The sequence below is a fragment of the Rattus norvegicus genome, chromosome 6 (assembly GCF_021556685.1).
Source record: "Rattus norvegicus strain SHRSP/BbbUtx chromosome 6, alternate assembly SHRSP_T2T, whole genome shotgun sequence".
Lineage (NCBI taxonomy): Eukaryota > Metazoa > Chordata > Mammalia > Rodentia > Muridae > Rattus > Rattus norvegicus.
Window position 1 is genome coordinate 143,256,805 of NC_141539.1, and position 13,013 is coordinate 143,269,817.

General features: G+C 44.8%; 1 protein-coding gene across 10 annotated transcripts in view; it reads left to right on the forward strand.

Moving 5' to 3' along the window:
- Ptprn2 (protein tyrosine phosphatase, receptor type N2) overlaps positions 1-13,013 on the forward strand; it is a 744,317-nt gene that overhangs the window by 22,262 nt on the left and 709,042 nt on the right. For 4 of the 10 annotated variants that reach the window (XM_087552435.1, XM_087552437.1, XM_087552438.1 and 1 more), the window contains exon 2: positions 4,851-4,916. In XM_087552435.1, the coding sequence (XP_087408561.1) occupies positions 4,851-4,916 (66 nt within the window). 10 annotated transcript variants of the gene reach the window in all.

Below are 13,013 nucleotides of genomic sequence, written 5' to 3' on the forward strand. Positions count from 1 at the left end.
CGGCAGAACCTTTCTCCTGCTCTCATGCCTTTAGGGCCAGCTCACTCATGCCCAAACCAGCAGGGCCAGATCTATTGTGCTGCTCAGGAGAGGTGCAAGGCAGTCTCTCTTTGATGCTGCAACTGGTGAGCGGCAGGGACAGCTCCCCTGCTCTCATGACAGGTCTCAGTTTGTCACACATTCCACCCAATTTAAAGACCTACGGCTTCATATCTCCTGCCATCTCAGAGCTTCCTCGAGACTGTGGGGCTTCAGCCAGTACAGGTGACCCGAGGGCAAGCATGGTGGTGAACTGAGATCTCTGAAGGTCTTATTTCGGTGTTTACCTTGGTCATCACCTCTGTGCAAAGCATCTTGCCTGCCAGAGGACTCTGTGATATGATGTGCCTGGTCACCTGAGCTCCAGTGGCAGCTATTAGAGTGGAGCGCCCTAACCAGGCACCTTGGAGCCCTGAGCTATTGCCTAGGCCACACTGGATAGGTAGGTGTGAGTCAGAATCAGAGTTTATGGAGGGTCAGAAAAGATTCCAGCCTGTTTTTGTAAGGGGAATGAAATCCCTCTCTAGTTGGTCTGTCTAGTCTTTTCTTTTAAGAAGTTTCTTGATTCAGTAAGACCATGTGTAACTCACTGCCTAGGCTGCTGGGCTGGCAGGATGGTGCTAACTGAGGATCCGTCTGGTGTGTCTACCAGACTCATCCTCATCTCTCATTCCTGGGATCACTGGAGTTTCTGTGGCAACAGACATTACAAATTCATAATCTTGCTGAATACTCTGTAAAATTAATCATTTTTAATACAATGTACATTGTAACTTAGTATGGCAGCTGTGTTTCTCAATCCTGGGTAGTTCCCAGGATAAAATATAAAGATTTATTTTAAAGATTCATCTCAGTACCTGGGAAGTCTACTGTATACCCTAAAATAATCTGGCTACCTTCCAGCTATGATCCCAGTAATACTTGCAATTAGGCCTTCCATGGCTGCTAAACTCTCAGGAACTCTTTTCTCCTTCCTCCTCATGGCTAGTCTGATTTTCCCTTCCTCTCTCTTTCCTTCCCATGGCTGGCAGAAGTTCCACCCTATTCTCCCTTTTGCCCAGCCATTGGGTGATCAGTGTTTATTGACAAGGAAGAGAATTAATGGCAAGAATTGTTTACACGAACTTGAGACAGGAGATTCTTGACGTAAGCATTGCGTTATGGGGGCAGAGAAGTCAGCATTTGAATAACACATGGACAACCTTTACACAGCACACAGAAACATTATGCTTCCAATACCCTGAGATGTTCATTAGACTCTGATCCCTTCCGGAGTGCTCTGACTTCACCCAACTATAAGCAGTTACTCAATGCCCTGCTCTGCCTACGCTTTCTTTATTTCAACCTTCACAATTGTATGTCAACCTTCCTCCGCCAAGCCTTTGGCAATGGTCACTCCCTTCCGAGTCCAAGTCTGCCCCACCAATCAGACTCTATTGTTTTATTTAGGATTCTGGGAAGAAGGCCCACAGGCGATCGGGGCTCCTGCCAGAGCTACCAAGGCCTGGGATGCGTAGGAGCTTGGCCCCCAGGCCTGTTCAGACCCAGGTGGCTCTTGTCTCTGCAGAGCCTACACGGCCACAGAGTTATTAGCAGAGGAGGAAATCATGCCCCTGGAAGCTGCTGCTTAATCACAGGCACTGTGGGAGCCTTCCCCAGAGAGGCATTGGCATAGTTAAACAACCATTTGGCACCAGAGGCTGCCTGTGGAGCAGGATGTGGTTGCTTCAGCTGTATCTGGGAGATGGGTGTGGGCTGAGAGACTTCAGACCAGGAGCAAGTGGGGGTACTCCGTCGCCCATCTGATCTGCTGTCACCTGATTAGACGATGACCCAAGAAGAACTTGTCAGGAGTTGGTAGGGTTCACCTGATTCCAGACAAATAAATAGAATGTTGTTCTGTGAGGTCTGTGTCTGTGTATGCTTGTCTCTGTGTATTTCTCTGTGTCTATATAGCTGTGTAAGCCTATCATTGTGTGTCTGCATGTCTATATATCTATATGCCATTGCGTATTTGAAAGAAAATTTTGAAAGAAAAAGGGACTTCTTTTGGCTCAAGGTTTCAAGGATGGTTGGAGGTATTGCTTTGAGCTTGAGATGAGGCAGAATACCATGGTAAGGGATGCATGTGGCAAGACTCCTTGCCTCAAGACAGCCAGGAAACAGAGAGAGAAAGGAAGTAGGCAAGATATGTCTTTCTAGGGCGTGTCTACACTGACCTACTTTTTCCAGTGAGGTCTCATCCCTTATTTACAACCCTACAAATAATGCCAATAAATTGTGAATCCATCAAAGTATTGACACTTTGGAGACGTCAGCTTTCTTATGGTCCCATTACCCCTTGATGATTAAAATTGCCAGTTGAGAACTAAGCTTCCAACATATGAACATTTAGGGAACCCTTCATATTCAAACTGTAGGTGAGATGCTCAGCCCCTCCTTAGCTGAATAACATTTCCAGACAGGCGTGCTGTGTGCTCCTCTCTATCTTTGCAAACCAGACCAGGCACCAGAGATGCTGGGCCTGGCTGGTCTGCCCATGGGAGTGCACATTTCTTAAAGGGTGAGAGCTCAGAACTTTAAATTGCCTACCCCTAGATTATGTCAGGTTTAAACCAGAAATATTGAGCCTCACAGACATTCTGCTTCTCTCTGGCCTTCCCATTCTATGCTCAGACTTCTCATCCACCCATAGCTGGTGGCACCAAAGCCTTATGAATCCAGCATCCAACATGGACCTGATGTCCTAGGATGTTATGTCAATGAGGTAGATGGGGAAATTCATCAGATGAGAGAGCCTATTTTTATTAAAAATCAAACTGGGCGGTGGCTCACACAACGGTGCAGAATATACATTACCATTCCAGAAGACAGGAAAAGGAGCATAGTGAGGAAATACTGGAATAAAGCAAGACGATAACCAAGCAGGATACACTCCAAACTTTGTCTTAGATGGCTCGCCCGGTCTCACTCCATCTAGCTTTGCTGACTATAACACACTTTTCTCTGATGATTCCACACCCTGTCTGTAGCTCTCCTCAGTAGGCATCTCACAGCTCTGGCATCTTCAATATCTTAGAGTATCTAACACAGTTCAGACTTCACCTTTATAGCTTCACGCAATGGCCTCTGGCCATGCAGGGACTTCCCTACCAGCAGCCTGTCTTCAGTTTTTCTTTCCCTTAACTGTAGAGAAAGATTCTACAACTCCTTTCCTGGGTCCTTCTGACTCTTAAATCCAGAACCACCATGTGGCTGGAGCTGCCAAGTTCTGCTGGAATCTGTCCCCCTCCTGGGATTGCATTTAAGTAATCCTTGACCTGTTGATACTTTGTAGGTGAAGGCCTTCTCCTTTCTCAGTTTGTAGGATTAGATGGTAGAATCTTGCCCAGAGGTACTATTCCCTTTGTTCCATTCAGAGTCAGGCTTTTCTTTCAGCTTCTCCTCAATTTGAGCACAGAACTTGGCTCCAACATTATATTTCATTCTCTCTCTTTTTTCTCCTCAAACTACTTTTTGTCACAATTTATTTTTTTGTTCCTTTACATCCCAATAAAAGTCCCCTCCCTCCTCTCCTACCAGTCCTGCCCTTACAAATTCCCCTCCCTAACTCCCTCCCCTTCTCCTCAAAGAAGGGGAAAACCCCGCCTTGGTTGCCATCCCACCCTGGGACATCTAGTCCCAGGAGGACTAAGAATATTTTCTTCTCTTACTGAGGCCCAGTCAGGCAGTCCAGACAAAGTAAAGGGATCCAATGGCAGGCAACAGAGTCAGAGACAGCCCCAGCTCCAACTGTTAGGGGACCCACATGAAGCAAGCTATACATCCACTACAAATGTAGTAGGGCTTGGTCCAGCCCCTGCATGCTCTTTGGTGGATGGTTCAGTCTCTGTGAGTTCCCATGGCCCAGGTTAGTTGACTCTGTAGGTCTTTTTCTGATGACCTCGACCCCTCTGGCTCATTCAGTTCTATCTCTCACTCTTACACAAGACTCCTGAGCTCTGCCTGATGTGTGGCTGTGAGTCTCTGCATCTGTTGCTGAATGAAGCCTCTCAGGAGACGGTTATGCTAGGTTCCTGTCTGCAAGCACAGCAGAGTATCATTAATTAGGTCTCAAGTTGGGGCAGTCGTCAGTTGTCCATTCCCCCAGTCTCTGCTCTATCTTTATCACTGACATCTTGTAGGCAGGACAGATTTTGGGTTGAAGGTTTTGTGGATGGGTTAATTTTCTCCTCCCTCCTCTGGAAGGTTCTGCCTAAGGGGATGGCCATTTCAGTCTCCATCCCCCACTGGTAGTAATCTCAGCTAGGATCACTCCCATACACTCCCCATAACCGTCCCTATCCCAGGGCTCCAGCTAGTCCCAGAGATGTCACCCCCTCCCACAAATGAACCAATTTCCATTCTCACTCCCAGCCCTCTCCTGACCTCTGACCTGATGGCCATTGCTGTTCCTCTCCTCATTCCCTCTTCCACAGAATGCGGAACTAGAGAAACACTCTTCCATTGCTGGTGGTAGTGCAAACTTGTATAACTACTTTGGAAGTCAATTTGGTGGTTTCTCAGAAAATTGGGAATAGTTCTACCTCAAGAGCTAGCTATACCACTCCTGGGCATATACCCAAAAGACGTCCCACTATACCACTGGGACATTTGTTCAACTATGTTCACAGCAGCTTCATTCATAATAGGCAGAAACTGGAAACAACCTAGACGCCCCTCAGCTGAAGAATGGATAAAGAATATGTGGTTCATTTGCACCATAGAATACCTTTCAGCTATTAAATACAAAAACATCATAAATTTTGCAGGCAAACGCATGGAACTTGAGAATCCCATCCTGAGCGACGTAACCCAGAACCAGAAAGACACATACGGTATGTACTCACTTATAAATAGACATTAGCCTTTAGTGCAGGACAACCACACTACAACCACAGACCCAAGGAAACTGGATAACAGGGAGGGCCCAAGGGAGGAGTCATGAGTCTCACTCAGAAGGGGAACAAACAGTCATCAAACTGTACGTTCTGTGCTTTCCTGGCTGCACTTGCTCCTGTTCATTGTAGTTCTGCACAAGAGTTTTCATGAATAAGCATGTGACACAGTCAATACTAGGTTGCTTTGAACTCCTCTATGCCTACAGCATTAATCCAAAGAACTTCAGTTTAGCCTCAGGCAGAGGTTATTTTATTTTTATTTTTTTTTGTGGGGGAAGGGTTGGTTTTTTGAGATAGGGTTTCTCTGTGTAACATCTTCCAAGTACTGGAATTAAAGTCACGGGCCACTATTCCCTGGCTCAGTTTTCTTTTTAAGGGTAGAAAGCAACCATGCTTTTAGCCAAAATATCCTAACAACGGCCTCCAGGCGACCTGGTAACATTCTTCCCATCTGAAAGCTCTTGAGTTGGGCTTCCATAGTATGCGTTAACCAACTGTACCAACTTCCATGTCCCTACTAGCATGGCGTGCTAAGCCCTGGTTATAGCATTTGACCACTTCTCTGGTTAAAAATTTTTCATGTTTCTCCAAAACAACAGCATGGTTGTGCCTATTACAACAATATTCTAGCCCCTGGTACCAACTTCTGTTTTAGTTGCCATTCTATTGCTGTGAAGAGACACCACGACAAAGGGGGCTTATGAAAGGAAGAATTTAGTTGGGCACTTGCTTAAGTTTCATAGTCCACGAACAAACATATCATGGCAGGGGGCACAGCAACTGGTGGGCAGGCATGGTGCTGGAGCAGTAATTAGGAGCTCAGGTCTGATCATTAAGTTGGAGGGAGGTGGGGAGAAAGAGAGAGAACACAAACATGAGCCTGGGCCTGACATGGACTTTCATGGACCTTTGAAACATCAAAGCCTATCTCCAGTGACACATATCTTCAATACAGCTAGACCACATAGCTAATCTTTCCCAAATTATTCTGCTAACAAGCATCCAAGCATTCAAAAACACGAGCCTAGGGTGATTATCACCATCCAAACCACCACATCCACCAAAGTTGCAAGATAGAAAATCAGCATAAAATTCAGTATCTTCTTGATAAACACACGATACATTTATCAAAAAGGAAATCAGTAGGACAATCTTAACAGTTACAAAAATGCTTCTAAAAGGAGGGTTAACCCAGGAATAGGATGCTATCTACAGATGGAAACTAACATTTATGAAAGAAGTGAAAGAGGATATTACAAAGAGCCCATATTCATGAATGGGAAGAATTGATGTCTTTAAGAATGTGCACATTACCCATGCTGTCTACAGATCAAATGCAATTCTTATTAAAATACAAGTTTTTGTAGTTACATATTTATTATTTATTCTTCACATAAATAAAAAACCCCAAGATTTATATGGAACCATAAGGACCCCAAATAGTTAACCCTGAGAAAACCTGCAAAGTTGGGGGCCCCTCAGCTTCTGATGTGAAAGCACAGTAGGAAGTTGTTGCAACCAAAGTCTGACTTGGTAGTGACATGAGTCAGAAATAAGACCATGTGTTTACAAACTAAGGCAGAAAGAATCAAGACTGGCTGGCTCATAGAAATGCTAAGTGTGACTTGCTTTAAGATGAAGTTATTCGGGCTAAAACGGAGGACTAGTCTCATTATAGAGATAAATGGGAGGTAGTGATGTATGCTCTGCTCTTGACATGGTAAGAACCACATTGTATAGATCAGCTGCCAACAAGTTAATAATGGTGAACTTTCATCATGGAAAAGATACACTTCAGATAGGAACACCATCTGAACACTAATGTACGTTGTGGTCATTGTTATATCTAAGACATTTGATCTAATGTTGAAATTTATTTCATCGGCTAACATTTTTACATTTCCTGAATGTTGCTATAAGCCATGGCTTCAAAAGTAACTGGCCTTAAAATGATCAAGCGAACTATTGTATCATTTGATTATAGAATGATAAAAATAATATCTCTTATGTACCTATTACCCACAGCATGCAATACGTAATTTCAAATAATTGAAAAAGAATAGGGACTGGAAAAGGACAGCTTCCTCAGTAAATGGCTCTGGGAACATCAGAAATCATGTCGTTGGTCAAAACGGATTCAAACATCTTATCCTGCAAGCAGCCCAACTTGAATGGATCAAAGACCCTAATGTCAGGCACAGGACTCTGAAACTCCTGGAAGAAATGAGTAAGAGCTTCGTGGCATTGACACAGGTGGGGAACAGTCTGCAGAGTGAAGAGACAGCTGTGCATTTGAGGAAACTTTTGCAAACTGTCCATTTGATGAATGATGATTTCCAGCATATAATAACCTCAAAGGGCAAATAGCAAAAAATAAGAAGACGAGACCCAATTAATCTAGTTAAACCATGGGCAAACTAATTAGACATCTCTTGTTTGCTTGTTCTTTTAACTAGTTCTTTGAGAACTTCGTACAATGTGTTTTAGTAATACCCACGCCACCCCCCAACTCTTGCCAGATCACCATGCTTCCCTACCCCTCTTTATAAATAGGAGAACCCAAGCAATCAAGTCCAATTTCCATTACCCATGTACTTTTGGGTGTGTGGCCTTACGCTGTAGCCTAGCAAACCTACCAGGAGCCTACTCTTAAGAAGAGCAGAATCTCTTTCTCCCAGTAGTTACCAGTCACCAATATCTCTCAGTTGGAGATGTCACATCCTCTCCTCAGGGTGAGATTTTTGTCTGGCTTGAGTTTATGTATGTGGGTCTTGTAGATGCTGTCACTACAGCTGAGGGTCCATATGTATAATTGCTCTGCCACGATGAGGAAAACACTTTTCTTGTAGTCATCTATTACCTCTGGTTCTTACAGTCTTTCTGCCACCTGAACCCAGGGAAGAAGGGATATGGCACAGATTTCTTAAGGAGAATATGCACACATGACCAAGAAGTGTATAATAAAACGCTCATTACTGGTGATCGGGGAAATGCAAATCAAGCCTCAGTAAAAACTGGAGATGGTCAAAGTTCTGCCCTCGCAGGAATAAACTCCTGAGATTAATCCCCAGACTCAAGAATATAAAGGACATGAGAGATCTTGCTGGCTATTTTTCTATCAGCTTGGCAAAGTCAGAGTCATCTGGGAAGATGGACATTCGTTTGAGAAAATGCTTGCATCAGGTTGCCCTGTAGACAAGCTTGTGGATATTTTCTTGATTAATGATTGACACGGGAGAGCCTGGCCCACTATGGGCAGTGGCCACCATTGGTCCTGAGTCTTATATAATAAAGAAGGCTATGCAAGCCAGGCACAGCAAGCTAGCAAACAGTGCTTTTCCATGCTCTCTGTTTCAGTTCCTACCTCCAGGTTCCTGCCCTGCTTGAGTTTCTGCTTTGGCTTCCCCTTAGATTGTCTTTATCACAATGGCAGGAAGCAAACTAGGACATAAATCACCTCATTGCAGCTAGAATGACTATTATTGTAAAGATAAAAAATAAAATGTATAAAGAAAATATTGTATGTATCCACAAAGGAATTCTTTTCAGTCATTAAGAAAAATAAAGTTATGTCCCCTGTAGGAAATGGATGGAACTAGAGATCAAGGTGTTAAGCAAAAGAAGACAGGGAATTACAGAAGAAGGAGTGTTTTAGAAGAGGAACTGGAGCTGTGGGAGGGGAAGGGGAACATGTGGACCATAGGGAATACATGGATTCCAAGTTTATATAATATAGGCACAAAAGTCTCAGAATGAAACCCAGTTTTATACTCTGAATGTATACCCATAAAGTATTTTTAAAAGAGGAAAAAGAAATACCGGTGATTATGTAGAGAAAGGAGAAGCATCATTCTCTACCGATGGAATGGAGGTCAGTATAACCATTATGGGGAATAGTGCAGAGGCTCTGCCATATGACTCAGTTATTCTGGGGCTTCCACTAAAGGACTTGAAATCAATATGTGCAAAGACATCCAAGTTACATATTTATTGTGGTGCTACCCACAACCTCCAAGGCACATAACTCAGGTGTCTACCAATAAATAGGTGAATAAAAGACACAGAATATACACACACTGGGATATCGTTTCGCCAATATTGATTCTTCATTTTCAGCAATATTGATGGAGCTGGAGTACGTTATAATAAGTGGAATAAGCCAGAAACAGAAAGAATAATAGCACGGATTATTTTTTCTGTATAAAAGCTAAAATGTTGATCTCAAAGAAATCGAGAATAGTTAGGAGGATCACAGCCCTCAATTTCTGGATGAGTCCGGATAGAGGCTACCCATTGGCAGATTCACTGCATCTGACTCTTCCTAGGACACAGTGGTTCACCCTGTGTTACTTGAAGAAACTATGGGGGAACCTAAGAAGAAGGTGGGGGTTGGCAGGTACTATGCTAGTTGGGAGAGACAAAACTGGCATTTTCCAGCTCAGGAGTAGAAGGTGGCTATTAGGTACACTGGATAGGCGGGTTGTGGGAGAGAACTCCTGATGCTCTCTAGCTCAGTGCAGGGTCTATAGTTGACAATAATTCAGTCTTTCAAAATGGCTGATTGAGGCCTGGGGAGATGGCTCAGTGGTTAAGAACACTGATTGTTCTTCCAGTGATCCTGAGTTCAATTCCTGGCAACCACATGGTGGCTCACAACTGACACCCTCTTCTTGTGTGTCTGAAGTGTGTCACATACACAAAATAAATAAAAAGAGCGAGTGCATTCGAGACTCATCCATTTAGAAAAATGGCTGTTAGAGAGGATTTTAAATGTTCCTAAAAAATAACAAATGTCTGAGGTAGTCACGCACCTGTGGTCTCCCTGATCCGAGCCCTATGCACCGAGCACATTATCCTCCACAGGTATAAACAATTACCACGTGCCTATGAAAGGTGAAAATCTATTAAAAACCACATGTAATAATTAAGATTCTATTTTTTTTGTCATGGGGACATTTTAAAAAGGAAGCAGTCCCCAGTTGGTCCTTTCAGACCTTTAGGAGCTTATGTACAGGATGACGTTGCAGTTTGAGTTTACTGCCTTGTCTCCACCAGCAGTGGGATTGTGTGCATGCACCCTCAAGCATCCCAAAGGCTGAGCTAGACTCCCAGCCCCTGTGTATGCATCTTATAGCACACACAAATAGGCAGAGAGATCTGAGCTCTGCAGGTGGCAGTCCGAAGGGTCAGTCCAGGCTCAAGTCTGAAGTCAGAAGACCATGTCTTAGTTCTAAAACGGGCATGATAAGAACCCCACTTTCCCAGCTTTCCTATTCTGTTCAGGTTGTGCAGCCTGCCCCGGTGCAGGAGGACAGTGTTTTCCTTAGTCTTTACATCTGGGCTTTGGTTTTACTCAGAGTACACACATAGCTACGCCCGGAGCAACTCTCAAATGTCTGGGTGGCTAAGCTTCTTCACTTGACCCAGGGTGAGCCACTGTGTCCTGGTGAGAGTCAGGTGCAGTGAGTCTGCCAATGGGTAGCTTAGATCTGGATTCATCCAGATATCGAGGGCTGTGGTTACTTTTTAAACATGGCAGAGCTTGTATGAGCTGGGTTCAGGAAGGTGGGACATCAACGCAAACACTGCCGGTCATATTCCAACTTGTGTGTAAGGACACGATCTCTCTCAAGGTGTCCTGTCCTCTTTGTTGAGGGTGTTACCTCTGACTTGGAAGCATCTGCAGGGATGGAGTAGCCAGACACTTTGAATGGGGTTGTAGGATTCATTCGCACGTAGCTATTTCTGTGGGATGTGTCACCCGGACCAGAGTGTCCTAACAGGTCTGTGTCATGGCTTCTAGGGGATGATTCATGGAGTCCCCTTTGGTCTCTACTGCAAGTGATGGTCTACTGCTAGGGAACCAGCGTACCAGCATACCAGCTCTGCTTAGGAGCATCCTCTGCCAAGCTTACTGGCTTACTTACTGGCGGGGATCCGAGCCTGAGGCTGTCCCTCAGTCCCTTGCCTCCTAGGTCTTTCTATGGATAATATCACAGCATAGGATCCATCTCCCCCTGGGGACGTAGGTGGAACTGATTGGCCTGATATAGCAGTGTTTACCTCTGAAGTGAGGTGACAAGAACCCAGAAGAGGCAGCAAGGCTGGTACCTGAGGTCTGCTTCTTGTCTAGAGTCTGTGCCTGTACCACAGGACTGAAAGGCTCCCTACCTACTGTGCCCCCAGCCTTGCCTAGAGTCCTATCAGGCATTCAGTTTATCACTTTAAACTATTTTAAAGGTGTTCAGTGTAGAGACCTCTGGCAGTTGGGATGCCTATTGTATTTGCTTTGGGATTTACTAGGTACAAGAATGGATTGTAATTTAAACCCTTGTGATTCTTTCTGGGTAGTGCCGGCAGTCACATTCAGAAGGTTTGCGGTAGAACAGAAAGCTGGGCATCCTGTCCCAAGGTTTGCACTCTCTGCCTTTTGCCATAAACTTGGTCTTTGGTGTGAACGTTATCTGTACGCCCCTCCCTAGACATTAACACTATTTTAAGGATGCTGTCAAATATCTTTTAAAAATTGGCATAGTTAACCAATTAAAATATATTCGTGTGGGTCAGAGAGATGAGATGATGATTAAGAGTACGTTTTGTCTTTGTGGAGGACCCTGGTTCAATTTCCAGCACCCAAGTCAGGTGTCTTATAACCTTGTGCAACTTCCAGAGGATCCGGCACCTTCTTCTGGCCTCTGTGGGCACACACGGGCACATGCACTATGTCTATATCTACATAGTTAAAAGTAAAAATAATCTTAAAAATGTACTCTTGTTTTAATTTGACATATAGTGATTATGTACAGTGTGACATTTCAAGGTATGCCCACAGCATGCAGTGATCAGATTGGAGTGATGGGCCATCTATCACCTCAGCCCTTTGTCATTTCTCTGTTCTGGGAAAAAAACCCATCACTGCCCTGTAGTTTAACCTCAACATCTACCTTTTGCTGTTCCCTTGTGCAACTGTGTGTTTATTTTGTTGCTTTTCCAACCTGCTGAATGAATGAATGAATGAATGAATGAACTTTTGAGACAGTCTCACTAGTGAGCTCTGGCTGGCCTGGATGGCACAGAGAACCTCCTGTCTTCATGGAATGGAAACAGGTGTGGCTTCTCCTTCCCCTTATAGGTAGGGGAAGGTGGGTGTCAGGACACAATCCAGTGGGTTCTTTTCAGCCTAGCCCATGACCAGCCAGCAATTCTGGAACATTGACAACCCCTATCATGCCCATTGCAGACACAATAGTGAGGAACCTGTTCCTGCCCTGTCCCTGGATGCTCAGTACAGCTGGGTACTAGGTAATGTCTGTTCGTAGGTGTCCCTTCCTGTCCCACTGAGGACCAAAAACCTTCCTTACTATCCTTCAGTCCGCTTGACCCTATTGCAACCAGTTGGCCCCTCTCAGACAGTCTCTACGGCATCTCCTGCAGGCCTACCCTCCAGGCTGGCCTGACTTCCCAGTCCTCTGCCTGTTTAGCATTCAGGGTTGGGGTCCCATGGTCTCTCCCAGTGGGCAGTCACATCTATTCTCAGCAGAGGCAGGTGGTAGCCTGCACAGAAGTGAGAGGCAAGAAATGGTGTGATGCAGGGGAATAATGTAAGTCTAGCAAACAGGCAGTGGTGCCGCACAGTCCACGATCCTTTATAGCACAGGTGTTGCAGGACTGGGGGTAAATATTTGCTAACCAAGAACAGGCGTGAGGGAGAGGAAGGCAGAACATTCTGTCCTCCTCCCCGCCCTCCAGGGTTCGCCCACCTGGCTCATTTCTTTGTGGTTGCAGGATCTTGGCTTTCCCTGAATATGTATAGGAAGGGGTTGCTCCTCAGATCTTCCTATTGTCACCTCTGACCCCAGGTCTGGTTGGTGTGTGTCTAGGAGCTGTTTAGCCAAATATTAGTTCAGGGAATAAATGGAGGCCTCCTATGGCAGATTTAGCATTTGCAACACTAAAATTCGTTTACAGAAGCCCTCTTCTTATGTTGGGGCTTTGAAAATTCCTGTGCATTAAACGAGCCATGAAACCACAGTT